The 15,531-nt window shown below is 52.3% G+C and overlaps 1 protein-coding gene across 2 annotated transcripts; it reads right to left on the bottom strand.

The window, feature by feature from the left end:
- Window positions 1-801: 801 nt before the first annotated feature.
- Window positions 802-13,399, bottom strand: CCR7 (C-C motif chemokine receptor 7). 2 transcript variants are annotated; one of them, XM_032711320.1, is made up of 3 exons: window positions 13,384-13,399; window positions 5,332-5,381; window positions 802-4,019 (listed from the first exon to the last, which is right to left on the bottom strand). In XM_032711320.1, exon 3 carries the CDS (start codon window positions 3,894-3,896, stop codon window positions 2,955-2,957), a length of 942 nt encoding a protein of 313 aa, XP_032567211.1. In that variant the 5' UTR covers window positions 3,897-4,019; window positions 5,332-5,381; window positions 13,384-13,399; the 3' UTR covers window positions 802-2,954. The 2 variants fall into 2 exon arrangements, with proteins under 2 accessions (XP_032567211.1, XP_032567210.1); XM_032711319.1 differs by lacking the exon at window positions 13,384-13,399 and adding an exon at window positions 10,378-10,481.
- Window positions 13,400-15,531: the final 2,132 nt, after the last annotated feature.

Here is a 15,531-nt window from a genome sequence, read left to right as displayed (position 1 = left end):
GCCCTTTTCTTCTTGAACCTCTGGGCCAGATGCTGAAACTCACCTCGTGCTTTCTCTTTCAGGAGAAACTGTGAGTTGTTGTCGCTCAGTGAAAGCAGAAATGGGCCTCAGCCCTGGCACTCACCTGCCAGGATTCGTGTCTGCTCCTGTTCTCTGAGGTCCTTCCTCTTCGACCCTGTGGTTGCAATTCACAAGACACTTTCTCTATAAAGGATGTGGGTCATCCCTGAGTGCCTTGAGGCACAAGTGGGTCGGGAAGGAACGTTGTGTGCACGTTGATGGAGCCACACTGGCCTGTTTTAGTCGCAGTTCCTACTCTCACTCTGGCTGTGGGGGGTTGCATCCCCCCAGAGCTGTGGTCGCTGCCTCTCCCTGTGAGCAATTCCCACAGTAACACTGTGTTTTACTGCTGAATTTTAATTTAAAAGTGAACAATAAAGTGCTACAGCACAAAGGCTTTTCACTTAATCATTGGTGAGCAGCCATCACATATATCCAGCGTTAAGGCAGGTGGGTTAATAGTTAAAATAAAGACTCCTTAACCTGCTGGTGACTTGTTTCCAGTATAATCCATCAGCAGATGGAGTAAACCAGCTTATTTCTACTTAGTTTATTTTACATGTTTCCTTTCCTGCAGGGCAGTGCTGGTACAAGGCTGAGCTGATCAAACAGCTCCTGACAGGACAAAAAGGAGGTGACAAGGACTGTACAAGGATGGGGAAAATGCAATGGAAAACTAAAGATATTTTATTTAAATCATTATAATTTATTTTTTTACAAATAGCAAAATACAGTCAGTTTTCAGACATCAGTGGGGAACCTTGAGTTGGGATCTTAGGCCGATGTTAACATGACTCATCTAAATCAGATGCCAATTTGTTCTGTCCATTAAATTTAAACAAGGAAAGCTGCTCACTGGCATTGCCACTGCCTCACTGAGGCACCAGCTGTCCCACATGTTGCCCTTGGATCTCTTTTATGGAAGCAGCTGCGTGTTGTCCTGTGGCCCATAAAGACCTGGAGACCTCTCCATTTGCAGGAGGGGAATGGCTTTTGTCTACAGGAGACAAGTCCAGCTCCCTGTGCTGGTGGAGCAGTTTCCTCACTGGAACAGGGTGAATGGATTCTGCATGAAAGGTCCCGTGGCAGCAGTGTGTTCTCAGGGTACATTCATGAACAGACTGAGCTTTGTCTGTGTAAAGCAGCTTTACATATTGAATATATGTTAAGAATTTATTGTTACTGATGAGGAAAACTGCAAAGCCCCTGTGCTGGGCATGTCCCTTGCTCTGGCCAAGCTCTCAGGAGCTGTGTCTTGCTCGAGTAAGGACAAGGAACAAACCAAGGACAAGTGACTGTTCGGTGTCAGCTGTCACCCCCTGCTCCATGTGACAGAGAAGCAGCACTTCTGTGCAGTCACCTGAGCATTGTAAAAGAAAAGGAGTTCAGCAGTTCAGCACAGACAGGTAACAGGGAGCAGAACATCCTTTCTTCCCAAATCCCAGCCCCTGGCAAAATGCCATACCCCAGATCCAAATGGTTTGTGAAGAATTGATTTAGTTATGGTGGCAGGCAGGTCTGTAAGGCTGATTTTAGTCCCCGTGTACCTAAGGCAATGCTTTCCAACCTGCAATCCACGGAGTTCCCTGTGTCACTGCCGATGGATCCGTGTGTTGAAAAAGAGGATGAATGTCTGTTTAGTGAGTGTTTTGCCGCACAAGGTTCTGTGTGTCCAGGGGAACATGGACAGGCTTCCCCTGCCAGCCCTGGGAGCGGCTCCTGGCCGAGAGCTCTCTCCAGTGGCTGTGGGAGAGCTGTGGGATCAGAGCCCCCGGGACAAGGGCTGGAACAGCTGCACAGGCCCTGCAGCAGCTCCCCCTGACGTGCAGCTGTCCCACGGCGGCGCTTCCCAGGGTGGTCATCTGTCAGCAGGAATCTTCGCTCTTCCCGTGAAAGCGCCAACTGGAATTACAGCCCGGCCTCTTCCAAGGTCTGACTTTCCATGACAGACTTTCCATGGCAATCTGCTGCTCAGCTGCCGTGGCCCTGGCAGGGATTTTCCACACATGACTGTCCTTTGTGTTTAGATCAAACCCCGGAGAGCGGCGTCTTAGTTGGTGCCGACAGCACCGAGGCAAAACACGTCCCAGTAGCTTATGAGTGAAACACAGATCTGACCTCAAAGGCAGCTGAAGTCCTGCTAGAAGGACACGTTGGTTGGGAGGGGAAGGAGAAAACCCACCCTCCTGTTTGTCTCTTGAAGCCAGCAGGTGATAGCACAGAAACAGGGTACAGGCAGAAGTGAAGTGGAATTTGTACTTTTCCCGACAAACCTACGAGTGGCCACAGTATTATACAAAGTAATTGAAATTGTGGCTGTAATTTGTATGGATTTGTTATTAGTTATGGACGTTTCTGGCTTCTGATGGGGGAAGGCAGAGCAGAGTCCTGTGCTGAGGTGCTCCACAGCTGGTGGTGTGTGTTGGATCAAGCGTGAGGCAAAGGCTGTGGGTGCTGGTTTGTCTTGGACTGACTCGGTGCAAGGGGCATTTCTGTAGGACTGCAGAGCAACAGGCTGTCTTGTTAAAAGTGACACCCAAAGCAAGGGTGATGCTCCTGGAAGCTCAGCTCCAAACCAAACATTTCTGCTGCACCAGTGTCTGTTTCTCTGGGTATTTGTTGCTTTTAGGGAAAATGTTCTATTTTGAGCGTTTCTGATTTTGACTGGGAAAGACTAAACTAAAGGTGAAACGGCAGGAGAAACTGTACACTCACCACCTCTCCCTTGCTTTGCTGTTAGTGACAATTCTACTGGAGTTTCTCCCCAGGGGGAGGCTCCTGGTTTTTCCTCTTGCCTTCCCTGCAGTTTGGCAGGCTTTGCTCTGCCGGGAGTTCAGAGTAGAGGAAGTGTTCAGAACCATTCCAGCTCGGCCCCAGCACGCCTGGGGCTCGGCTCACGGGGAGAAGGTGGTGGTTGTCTCTGTCTCCATGGCGAAGGAGAACCTCTTGCTCTCGCGGCAGCTGGTGAGCTGCCAGAGGCGCTCCTGGCTCAGGCAGCCCAGCTCCTTCAGCAGCTTGAAGAGGTCGGTGCGGAATTTGACGCCGATGAAGGCGTAGAGGAAGGGGTTGAGGCAGCATCGGAAGCACGCCAGGGTGTAGGTCACGTCGTCCGCCACGTCCAGCTTCTTGCTCTCCTCACACGAGCTGGTCTGGTTGAAGGCCGAGATGGTCTTGGCCAGCATGACACCGTTGTAGGGCAGCTGGAAGACGACGAAGACAATGACCACAGCGATGATGACCTTGATGGCTTTGTTCTTCTCAAAGTTGCGGGCCTGGAGTAACGTTCTGATGATGACCAGGTAGCAGAAAGACATGACCAGCAGGGGAATTAAGAAGCCGAACACCATTTGCGACACTTTGATGCCAGTGTTGAAGGTCTGCAGGTCATGAGCGATGATGGAACAACGGGGATGGGTCTCCAGGTTGTTCACACCGCTGTGAACCAGCTCGGGGATGGAGAGGATGAAGGCCAGGAGCCAGATGATGACGCAGGTCACCTTGCTGATGAATATCATGCGGGGCCGCAGGCGGTGGGCCGAGGCTGCCTGGACGATGGCGAAGTACCTGTCGATGCTGATGGACAGCAGGAGCAGCATCCCGCTGAAGAAACTCATTTTGCAGATGCAGTAAACGGCCTTGCAGGCAAACCCCCCGAAGAGCCAGTGCGTGGCCGCGCTCGTGGCCCAGAAGGGCAGGGTCAGCAGGAAGAGGATGTCTGCCAGAGCCAGGTTCAGCAGGTAGATGTCCGTCATGGTCTTCAGCCTCTTGAAGTAGATGTAGGTGAGCATCACCAGCCCGTTGCCCAGCAGCCCCGTGAAGCAGATGAGGCTGTACATGGCCGGGAGGAAGGCGGCGCGGAACGAACGCACCTCCTTCTTCTCACACAGGGTCTCGAACAGGTTGTAGTCGATGGTGCTGTTGGAGTCGTAGTCATCGGTGACGTTGTCCCCGGCACAGAACTACAACAGGAAAGAAAAGATGAGTGTCGGGATGGGACCGTGCTCCTGCGTGGCCGTGCAGGGAAGGGAGCCTGGAGAGGAGTCCCAGGGAGTTCCCAAGAGCTGGCTCGTGCCAACATCACAAGCAGAGCTGGCGTGGCCTTGTGGCTGAAAACGTTTCCCACAAGTGTGGGGGGGTTTGGGGCTTTTTGGGGGGCTCCAAGTGGGAATTCCACCAGAAATGTTTAGTACTCAGCCAGAGTAACACCTGCAAAACCCTCAGACCTGTGGCAGCTTTCCAGAGTGTTCCAGGGCCCACCTCCAGCTGTGTGTACACAGCTGGCTGGTGGGTCAAATGTGAGAAATAAAACATCCTTCAGCTAAATCAAAAATGAACAGAGGTGGCAGTGGGACGCTGAGGAAATGCAGTGAGTGCAGCAGGAAGCTGCTCCGTGCCGGCGCAGACGCGGTGCCGGTGTCTCATTCAGGCCCCCGATTTCAGTTCTGATTATTCTTGTTTCATCTTCCTACACTGCCATAAGCTGTGGGGCAGAGGGAGCCTGTGGTATCCGTGCCCTGCTTTCTGTGACTTATTAGTCTCCAGAACCTTCTCCCCATCGCACAGAGATGAAAGGTTTCCCCTGGATACTCCCCCTGTTATCACGAGCATCTCTGTGCTCACCATCTTGGCAGGTTTGGTTTCACCACATCCTCCCAGCAGTGAAAGGGAAAAGAACGGGCTGCTCGGCTCTGCCTGAGCCTCAGGGAGCCCCAAGGGCCGAGGGGTGGCTGGTGCTGCCTGGGACTGCAGGCACCAGGGCCAGGCCCCAGTTTGGGAGCAGGTCATGGCACAGCTCCGTGCTTGGGGTTCTCCTTCCTGGTCAGGGTGACTCTGAGCAGGAACAGGCAGAGGAAGATGCTGGGCTCTTCCTCCTTGGGCACATCCCTCTTCAGCACAGCCCTTGGTTGGAACCTGGCACCTTGACCAGGGATTTGCAGGGAACCAGCTGCTCCCTACTGTCAGCATGGGGTACTCTTGTCTGTCCTGGAAATGCTCGTTTTGGGGCTGACAGGGGACTCTCACAGCCATGGCCATTTGAAAATCACAGCGTTTGTGTCACTGTTTTTCCCTCCTTGGTTTTGTTCCTCCTGTCTGTGTTTCTCTAGCAGGGCTCTGCTCTCACCTCCCACCTCCCAGGGCTGGATCCTGGGGTGAGCAGCCCTGTCCCCACACACCTCTGGGGCTGTGGGTGGCTGCTCTGAGTTTTTGAGATCTCTCTTTAGCCACAACACAGAGCAGATGGATTTCAAAATGTTGTTAAAAACATCTTACCTGAAAAACGAGCGGCAGGCTGAAAACAAGGGTGACCTTTAGCTTCTTGCCTAGGAAAGAAGGAGATGCTGTGTTAGTGGCTCAGTGGGGCTTTCCACGTGGTTCTCAGTTTGAAAAAACAGAGCCCCCACAGTTGGGGAAATCAAAACCTGGTGAAGATGCCAACAGGATAACCCAGGGTCACACAAATTACTGTCAGAGCACGGATGAAGTCTCAGGAGTCTAGTCCCTCCACCTTCATAGAACCAGAGAACAGTTTGGGTTGGAAGAGACCTTTAAAGGTCATTCAGTCCAACCCCCTGCAGTGAGCAGGGACGTCTTCAACCAGACCAGGTTGCTCAGAGCCCTGTCCAGTGAAGGCTGAGAGCTGAGGACACTTGTGCACAGTGCACCCATTTTGATTTCATCCATTACTTTTCCCTGCAGGCAGCCAGCAGCCTGTACCCTGTGCTGTGCAGCTTAACCCACGTGAAAACAGCCAGCTGTGAGGGCCATAAATCCAGCCCAGCTGTGCCCCTGCAGTGCCAGCTCCCCCCCGGGACAGATGGAACTGGAACTGCCTGAAATTTATTGCTCCTCTCTAAATGTCAGAGTTGGCTTCTGCTGCCTTGGGATGTGGAGATACAGGACTCTGACAGCTGGGAGGAAAAACTGAATTCAGAGCCGGGTGTGATGGTGGTGAGAGCAATCTCAGCCGAGCAGCTCTTCCTGCTGTGGTTTGCAGGGCAGGGACCAGGGCAGCTTTCTCCTCTCTCTATTTAAAGCTTGTAGCAGCATCTACCTCGGGCAGTTGCCACTGAAAGTTTGTTCAGCTGGAAGGTGACAGTGAGAAAGCCCCAGGCTCTGCTCTGGTGTGAGCAGGGGAAGAGTCCCTCCCTGAGGGACAGTGGCATTGGCTGTGGAGTGTTGTCCTGCTGCCCCAGGGTGTCCCTCCAGGCCCTGGCTGCTCCCCACACTGCAGCCCCTCACTCCCTGTGGAATATCTGCTCGGGGAGCACTGAGTGAGGGGATGCCTTTGGCTTTCAGTTGCCTGTTTCTTCTAGGAACTCTGCCTTGCTCCTCATGGCCTGATTGTTCATGAATGTGACTGGTTCCTGTGCCCCTCTCATGCTCAGTGTCTGCTGGACACAGCTCTGCTGTTTCAGAGCTCCTTTCTGCCCTTCCCTGCTCTGTCAGGCTCCTGCTCAGGTGTTGCACAGGACCAGGATGTTGAACTTCCACTATTCAGGTAACTGCACCCATTGCACCACGTCCCCACGTTAAATCACATGCAACAGCATCACTAATAACAGACAGAGTTACTTGGGTATCTGGACTGGGGGTGTTTGTTTATACACAACGGTGATGTGTGGGTGAGAGATCCTCAGCCACGTGTGAAAACTCACACTGCTCATCTCCAGGCCTGTGTAACAGCCTTCCCCAAAGTCCCCTAGAAGTTGTATCTCACCTCCCCACCCCATTTTCATCTTTTATACTCATGCAGCTGCGTGCTTGGTTGTGTCCACCCACCCCTCACCTTCTTCAGATCCTCCCAGGGGGGACTTGAGGGGTTCACCAGGGCACCCTCAGTGTGGGTCGGTCAGGAGGGGAGGAGAGCAAGGCTGAGCCTGAGGGGAGACAGGGGAGCTTCTATCTCTCTGTTCTCTCTGGCCACTGGCTTTCACTCTGAGCAGTCCCAGACTGCAGGAAGAGGTTTGATGTCTGGTGTGGTTGTCTCCCCTTCGAGCTGCTGCTCTGACTTTACACGTTACACAAGAAATACACAGAAAGGCCCAAGGACTGGGACCTGCTGGGTGATTTAAGCAAGCCCAGACTGTAACTGCCCTCCCTGCCTGGGAAACGGGCACAGGGTCCCTGATCTCTGCAAAAACGCAGCCATGGGAGTCTTTATTCTTCTGTTGCTCCTCCTGAATAGCCTGGTTCCTTGGGGACTCTTGGGGTTGGTGCTGTGGCTGCCTGTGGATGGATGATAAGTCCCTGTGGGTGGGTGATAACCTGTGCTGGCCCAGCTCAGCCCCACTAGGCAGGGACTGAGGCCTCAAATGCAATTACCTCCCTGGCAGTTGGATAAAAGGAGGCAGAGGAGAACCACCCTCATTCCAGGGAGGAAAGCACCGACCTAAACTCAACTCCACCAGCTGCTCTCCATGGCTTGGTTTGCAAACCCCAGGCCCAGCCCTGGCTGAAGATGAGCAGTGGCAGTGCCCAGCCCTGGTGAGGGCTGCTCTGCTCTGTTGTGTTCTGTTTTCTTATCACCTAGTGAAGGTCTAACAAAACAGGACTGAAAACGTGACTCAACCAACTCCTGGAACAGTTCAGCCCATATCATTCCTTTGAAGATCATCACAGTTTTCCCTCCCCCTCTCGGTTGCTGTTTCAAGTGTCTTAAATGTCAAATGACTTTTCAATATGAAGAAAGCCTGTGCTGTCTCTCTCCCTCTTGCTGTGCCCCTACCTCAGGTTACACATTTGCAAAGGCTCAAGCCCAGAGACTCCTGCAGCCTCCTGCTCCTCACACACCAGTTCAAGCTCCTCTGTGCCACTGGTTTCAGTGAGACTGGACAGAACCTGGGTCTCCCCTCAGTTCTGGGGCGCTGGGCAGAAGCAAATGAGAAGACATGAGCTGTGCTCTGCAGTTTATCAGCCAGTTTAGGTACATTCCCTTACTTTTTCTTTCTTTTTTCACACCTCCTGGCAGTTGGCTGCTCTGGGTATTTTCTTAAAAGTTCTTGAAGTTTTGTTCCTCAAAATGTTAAGGGAAAAAAAAAACCCTCCCAAAAATCCCCACAACCAGTTGCACTAGAAACCTTTTTTATAAAAATATACCAAAACCCCACCACAGCAAATGAGTCAGCCTGGCCATAAAGCCCCGTGCCAGCCCCCACGTCCCTCAGCCTGGGAGGTGCTGGTTTGCTGCTGTCCCTGTCCTGCAGGACCCAGGGACAGGTGGAAAGGGGAATTACTCCATGGGAATGAAGGAGGGAAGGGGTCTGTTGATGGCAGGGGATGGCAGCCCATCAGTTTTGACAATCTTCCTCCTTAGATTAAGCCCAAGGGGTGGGATTCATCCCTCGACACCTGGTGAGCTGTTCAGGCTCCCTCAATAGCAAAGGGAAAGAAACAGATGTTTTTAAATCATGGTTCAGGTGTCCCGGGCTGGGCACCTGGGCTGTGCTGTGGCAGAAGGGTGGGTGAGTTTGGACAGGTAAATCCCACTCATTTTATCTGAATCTACCTCAGCATCAGCAGCTAATTGTAAGCAAGGTATGAGCAGCTGCAGGAACAGTGAATCCCCCCAGGTACCCCTGGGAAAGCTTCTGACAGTGAGAAATATTTAGAAGCAGGACATTTGCCCTGAGGAGGAGAGAGGAGCAGAGACATGACCCTGAGGGTGGTTAAACCAGGCTGGACAAAGGACCAGGGCAGCTCCTGCCCACACGGGTCTGGCTCACACCGGGGGAGCAGCTGCTGCCCAGGGATGGATGAGAGCAAAGCAGAGGCTAGGAAGGCTTTAGGGAGCATTGGGAAGGCTTTAGGGAGCGTTGGGAATGCTTTGGAGACCATTGGCAAAGCTGAGCAAACCTACCCTGGCCAAACCCTCGTGGTGAAAGAACATTTTTTGGTCACCTGGAACGGCAAAGCAAAAGTTCCTGCTCAGCACACGTGTAGGCAGGGAGTAACTTACTCTCTGCATCTTCATACATGTACCAGTTTCTGGTGCCTCTTTGCCAGCAGTGCAGAGGCTGAGTATTTCTGAGAAAGATTAATCATACTTAAGTGATCTAATGGCTATTGGCAGTTAACAGCTCCGTGCCTTCCCCTCCTCACAACCGGCAGGGCAAGGACACCTCATTTCAGGAGTGAGAAGACCAGAGAAACCCAGTCATGCTCTTATTTCTTGTGTTCACTGATCTGTTACAGAAGAAAGTTAATAATTATCTGCCTCCACTCCTTTCAGGAAACTGTGAATCAAAGGATAAGCAGGGATAAGCAAGTTAAAAGCCTCAGGCTGAAGTGAGCCAGAAGCGTTTCAAAGACAGCACCACCGCTGGGCATCTTCCAGAGGAATGGAATATTCCTCTGAAATACAACAGTAGGACAAAAACCCCAAAGCAGGAACACTATCCTACTCTTCTTGTCAGATTCTCAGTAACTCTTTCTTTTCCCTGTCACGATTTGCCTTTTCCAGGAGCTAAGCTCGAGTTCAGCTGCCCCCAAACACCAAACCCCTCGGAACAAGCAGCCACAAAGCGCCCATGGGATGATGCAAAGGCCAGAAGTTTAAACAGGAGGAGAGTGGTGTGTGGTGGGCAGGTCCAGATGGGTTCTGGTGTGTTGGTTTAGGTGCAGGGATTCTAAAACCCAGGAATTTCCTTAGCCATCGATTGCCGGAGGCTGTGAGAAGGCATCCATGAGAAGATTCCCTCAGCCCCTTCCCCTGCTCCTGCCTGGAGGGTCCTGTGGGACCCGGTCCCTCCTGCATCCCCAGAGCCTCCTGCATCCCTGGAGCATCCCGAATTCCCAAAGCCGTTTGCATCCCCAGAGCCTCCGGCATCCCCAGAGCCTCCTGCATCCCCAGTGTTCCTGCAGATATTCATCAATAAAAATAATTTGCAAAAGACTGGATGGACTTAGCGAACAACCTCAGCTTTACTTGCTCCTAATTCCTTGATTTATTCACTGAATTATAATGTTGCCAAGGAGAGAGTGTTCTCTCCTTTTTTTTTTTTTTTTTAATTAAGAACACAGAAGAAAAGGTGTGAACTATGCAAGAAGAGCCCATTTGCTTTGGGGCACAAGAGCCCATAACATTGCCTCCACATTTGTTTTTTGCCTGTTTGTTTCTGAAGTCATTTGAGGTTTCTGAGCTTCTAAAAGAGAACTGTGCATTTTTTTTTAAAAATAGTAAAAATGAGGAAGATGAAAGTCTTTTATACTGTTTAAATACTCTGATAGAAGCGTCCCACTCCTGTGTCACGGGGCAGGAGTTCGAGCACCATCAATAAAGCTGAAGACACAGCCAGAGGCTGCAGCCCAGGTACTCACCCCCGACCATGGTGTGGTTCCAGCAGGGATCTGGTCACAGTGTCAGGGAGAGCATCACAAGCTCCAGCTGCTGCCAGAGACCCTCCTCGGGGAACTCTGCTTTTATACTTCCTGCCCCCTGCGAGGAGCCCGGTGACACCAGGCACCCTGGTGTCACTGACATTCAGCAGACCCTCCTCCCCTTCCTCCTCCTCCTCCTCCTCCTCCTCCTCCTCCCCATGTGCTCAGAGCCCTGCGGTGCTGCCTCGGCAGGTCCCACACACCCAGGGCTGTCACTGCCACACAGGGGGTGAGGTGGGCTTTGCTTCTGCACCGACACATGAGAAATGGTCTGCAGTGAGGGAACCAGGGGAAGGAGGCTGCTTCTCACCTCCCCTCTGCAGCAGGTCCTGCTTCACCTGTGGAGCACCCGCAGAGCCCAGTGCTGGAGGAAATGGGGAGGATCCATCCCATCTGCCAGACCCGTTCTGGGAAGGGTGTTCAGGATGAAAAGGCTCAGTGCACAGGACTGCCCGTGGCCAGCAGCCCTTCACCCTTCTCCCTCACGACACTGTCAGCAGCTCAGTGACTTCCCCTCTTTCTGCTTTTGGGTATTTTTGTGCTCCCATCTGCACCATCTTCCTCAAATCTTCTGCACTTTGGAAGTCCCTACTCCTTCCCCCAAGGCAAATCAGTGGCTTTTGTTTGGTGAGTGTCCAAGGGAGACCCTGCTCTTGGAACAGACCCCTCTAACAGGCAGAAACACCTCCAGCTCCTCATAACCTCAGTTTCCTCCCAGGCCAGGGTCACTTAGAATTACTGCCTTTGGCATCATGTCCTGTCCATCTTCTCACACTGTGCCAGTGCTGTTACTGCAGCCAGGTGGAAAAATAGAGCATCACAGGATGGAATCCCAGCCCCAGTTAAATATATCTGAAGTTGAGGATAGTCTTGAGGGTCCTGTGGATGGTCCTGGGTCCTGTGTAAAGACCCAGACCCAGTTTCAGACCATCCTTAGACATGGTGACAGCCGGGCTGTCACTTAAAATCCTTCCCAGTGGGCCAGTGCTGCTGTGGTTCTGAGCCCGTTCTGGGGTGCTCAGGGCAGGGTGCTTGAGGACCGTGGGGGTTTTTCCCTGCTCACCCAACGTGACCCTCACCTCCCCTGGTGCTCTCTGAGTGCTGCCCCGGTGCCCCCGCACCTCGCCTGGCACTTATCTCGGTCAGCGGGTGCCGTTCCCGTCTCTGCAGCTATTTATTGCTCTGTTTGCCTCTGCTCACCAGGTACCCGGGCAGGTACGGTGCCTCGAGAGCTTTATCTCATAACCACTTCCCCCAAGGAGGACCAGAGATGAAAAGACTTCCCTTGGGTACGGGCAGAATACCCAGAATCAGGGGGTGTAACGGGGGTGTGAAGGATTCACACACGGTCACGGCGCTGCCTGGGGAGGGGTGGGTGTGCAGAGAGGGGCACGGGCCCCTCGGTGTGCTCTGTGTCCCCCCTGCTCCAGGGAGAGGCAGCTGGCAGTGTCCTGGTGGATCCATCCCCAGGTCTGAAGCCAAAGACAAGGAGGGGATGCAGGTGGGTGGTTTGCAGTTTGTTTTCTGCACATGGTCCCAATCTTCATCTTCAGAGCTTTGATACATGCCAAGTTCTGTGTTGCCAGAGCCCATTCAAGCAAATTGTTTTTCTTAAAAAGAATGGGAATATTTAAAATAAACAATTTGCTCTCTGTGTGTGACACTGAATTTCTTTACGGTCATGTTTTATCCCCAGGGAGTTCTCAGAACAGTTATTAAAGCTTTGCTTAATTCAATTGTATATATTTCCAGCCTATTTCATGCCTCAGTGATTCCATCTCTTTGACACATTCCCTGAACCCGGGTGCCCCATGAGCAGCTTTTCACTAAACTGTGATCCTGTGGGAGCAAACACACCGAACTCCAACAGTACCAGGCCTGAGCCATGCCCAGGAAAGCCACACTGCTGTGTCACTAGAACCCATTTGTTACCCCAGAGTTAATTAACTATATAAAAAGTTAATTAACCATATAAAGAGAATCGAGTTACCAGGTATTTCCAGTCCCTGGGTCCCTCTGTGGGGACCCTTCAGTGCCAGAAGAGTTGAAATCAGTGATTCAAACCTGCTGCTCAGGCTGCAGGTTCATCAATCAACTTCTCAACGAAAATGCGTTTCCTGATAAATTCCACAGGAAGTTGCTCAGAAGGAGAGATTTCGGTTCAGTTCAGGCTCGTTCCACTTGAATTGAAACATCAAGTTAGAACCGAATTGAGCTGTGTAATCTTGAGTTGCTCTGACATTAAACTGTGGCTCACTCAGCCATGGAATATCATAAGGGAGTCGAGCTCTGTGTCTCACATCCATGGGCTGTGTGTAAAGCTGGGATTCCTGCAGGCTGGACATCCCGGGGCAGGAAGGATCCCAGTGCTGCGGGAGATGGTTCCTGGACAGCACACATGGGCTGGGGGGTCTTGGAAAGCAAAACTCAGGGCTCTGCCTCAGGAGGCAGAATTCAGTCTGAGAAAAGCACAACACAGAGTGTTCTTATACCCTGGATTCAAAACTTTCTGGTATTTTCCACTAATTTTGTTTTAGGTGAATTGAGATGGAAACTCTGGCTCCCTCCCCCTGTTCTGAGCCATGGGAAGGTTCGTCCCCTTCATCCCCTTCGCTGGAGGAAGCCAGAGGTGCCCAGACAGAAGCATTGGTGAGTGCAGGGTGAACCTTTCCCAGCTGTACTTCGCAGTTGCATCCCTGTGCTGACGTCAAGGAGGGACCCTGACGTCTGCCCTGCTGCTCCCTCTGCCCAGCAATGCCAGCCCGGGGTCCTCAGGATCTCCCAGTTCTGGCTCTGCTCCTGCCCAGACCCCCCCTCTCTGATGTCTGGGGCACCCCGGGGGGTTTGTGGTGGAAGTCACGGGGGTTGCTCTGGAAGGGCATCTGATGTCATCGTTCCTCAACAAACAGAAATAGCAGAAATGAAATTGTGGAGTAAATTCCTGACCTTCAGAGGGGCACCGAGCTGGGATTCCTCACCCAGCGGAGTTCTTCGAGAGGGCGCAGGGGATGCCCTGACAAACTGTCTCATGATTGTGATCTCACCACGAGGTTATTAACAGATCCTTATCCCCCGGGGGGAGGAAGCAATCTGTGCAGTGCCAGCTCTGATGGGGGGGTGCAGCTGCCCACAGTGGTCCCCACAGCAGGGAAGGGCACACCTGGTGTCACAGGGAATTCACCCGCCTCGTGCCGGCATCACGTATCAGGTGATGGCCTTGCTCTCCTGTGCTTTTTTTGAGGAAAAAAAGAGAGATTTACCAGATTGGCATCTGCCCTGCACTAAAGAATGGACATCAGGAGGAATTTCTTCACAGAACTACGGCAGGGAGGGCACACAGCACCAGTTGTGTGTAGAGAGGGTTTAAGCCTTCCCACAGAAATGGGCAAACTGCTGGGAATTCCCACGGGGTATCAAACACCAGTGAGCAGCGAATTGTTTAGGGAGCTGAAGAGATCCTGATTAGGGAGATAAAGCATTATGGCCCCTAAAAATAATGGAGGGTGGAAGTGTCCCTGACCATCCAGCAAACATCCTTCCTGTGAGCTGTTACCTTGTTCAAAAGAACAAGGTTTAGCACCAATCCACTGCTGTCTTTGGAAGAAAACTGGGTATAGAAACAAAGAATAATCCCATCAGTGGTTGCTCCAGGCAGAGCTCATCCAGCCCTCTCTGTGATGGATACGGAATTTCTCATCACTGGAATTGAAAAATAGTAATTAGAAAAAGATTTTTGTTGTTGTTACTGTCATTCTTTCTGGTTTGGCTTCCCCCCACCCTGAAACTGGTGCCAGAACTCAAATGGCTTTTTCTCGCCTTTTTCACAGAATCGAGGGAACAAAGCAAATTGAAACTGGTTGTTGACAGAAATTACTGGCTTCTGGAAGTCACAAGTGAAGCTGTACGTGATGACTTACAACAAAATAAGACACCAGCCCGATATGTGCAAAACCACTTCAAAAAACCCCTCGAAGGCTGTGGAAAAAGAAACGTCAAAGCGAAGGGAACTGAGAGCACAAACAGTGAGACAGGCCCGAAGCAGGATCCAGGCTCTAAAAGCCAAGTCACTTGGTCATCAGATCCCCCTGGGAGAGTTTGCCAGTCAGTAAGACCCTGCAAACACAGGGGGGATTTCAAACCCAGGGATCCAAGCCCTGGACTGAGCGTTCAAAGCCTTGGCAAGGTGTTGCAGCTCCGTGAAGGCACAACCAGTCCTGGCTGCAATGGCCCAGGATGGAACTGGCGCCTGCCTGGAAAATCACGTGGAATTCCAGCCCTCCTGCCTCCCTGATGTAACTGAACCCCCCAGTTCTGCAGCGCAGCACCCCCAGCTTTGCATCCAGGTGCCTGGAGAGCACAACCAGCACCTCGCAGGGTGAGGAGAGCTGAACTCACACATGGGATGGTTGTGTTGTTTCGAGCCCTGAGCAGTCACACAGAGCATGTGCTGCCACAACTGCTGCTGCTGGCAGGCACTGGTGACACTGTACAAGGAAAGAGTAAGAGCTACTCACAGCTCACAGCCCAGGGTAGGACTGTGGGTTCCCTGCAGTCCCTCTCTGGGCAGGTTAATGGGGACTCCTGGTGGCAGCGCCTGCTCCAGCTCACACACCTCTGCCAGCACACAGCCTGCACCACTTCCGTCTCCAGTCGGCTGTGAGGGGTGTTTTTCCTCAATATTCCAGCAGCTGGGACTGCTGGGAATGCTTGTCAGTTAAGAGAATGAAGGAAGGTCAGCACAGGAGCAAGGACAGCGCTGGGGGAGCGGTGGTGGCAGCACAAGGGGTTGTATTGGTGGCCAGTGGAACATTTGTTTGTAGCTCTTGATAAATTGAATAAAAAGTAGCTTTCTAAAAAAAAATAAACGGCAAGGCCTGCCTGGCTGGGGGTTCAGGGCAAAACCTGGGGGAAGGAGAAATAAACCATCCCTGGCTCCTCAGGATGGGGCAGGTACAGAGGCTGCACTTGGAGCTGGTGGGAAATGGGAAAACATCCTGGGATAGAGGAGGGACCTCGGGAAAGGCTTGAGCAGAGCAGGGGTCCGACCCTGCTCCACACATACTCTCCACTCACACCTCCTCCCTCTCAGGGGCT

This window comes from Chiroxiphia lanceolata, chromosome 26 (genome assembly GCF_009829145.1).
Source record: "Chiroxiphia lanceolata isolate bChiLan1 chromosome 26, bChiLan1.pri, whole genome shotgun sequence".
Classification (NCBI taxonomy): Eukaryota; Metazoa; Chordata; class Aves; order Passeriformes; family Pipridae; genus Chiroxiphia; species Chiroxiphia lanceolata.
The sequence above is the reverse complement of the archived record's forward strand: the minus strand, read 5'-3'. Positions and strand labels throughout refer to the sequence as shown.

Coding starts and splice junctions, on each gene's coding strand:
- CCR7 (XM_032711319.1), bottom strand. Junction 4,020..5,331: donor GCCTGCCGCTCGTTTTTCAG/GTAAGATGTTTT, acceptor TTCCTGTTGTAG/TTCTGTGCCGGGGACAACGT.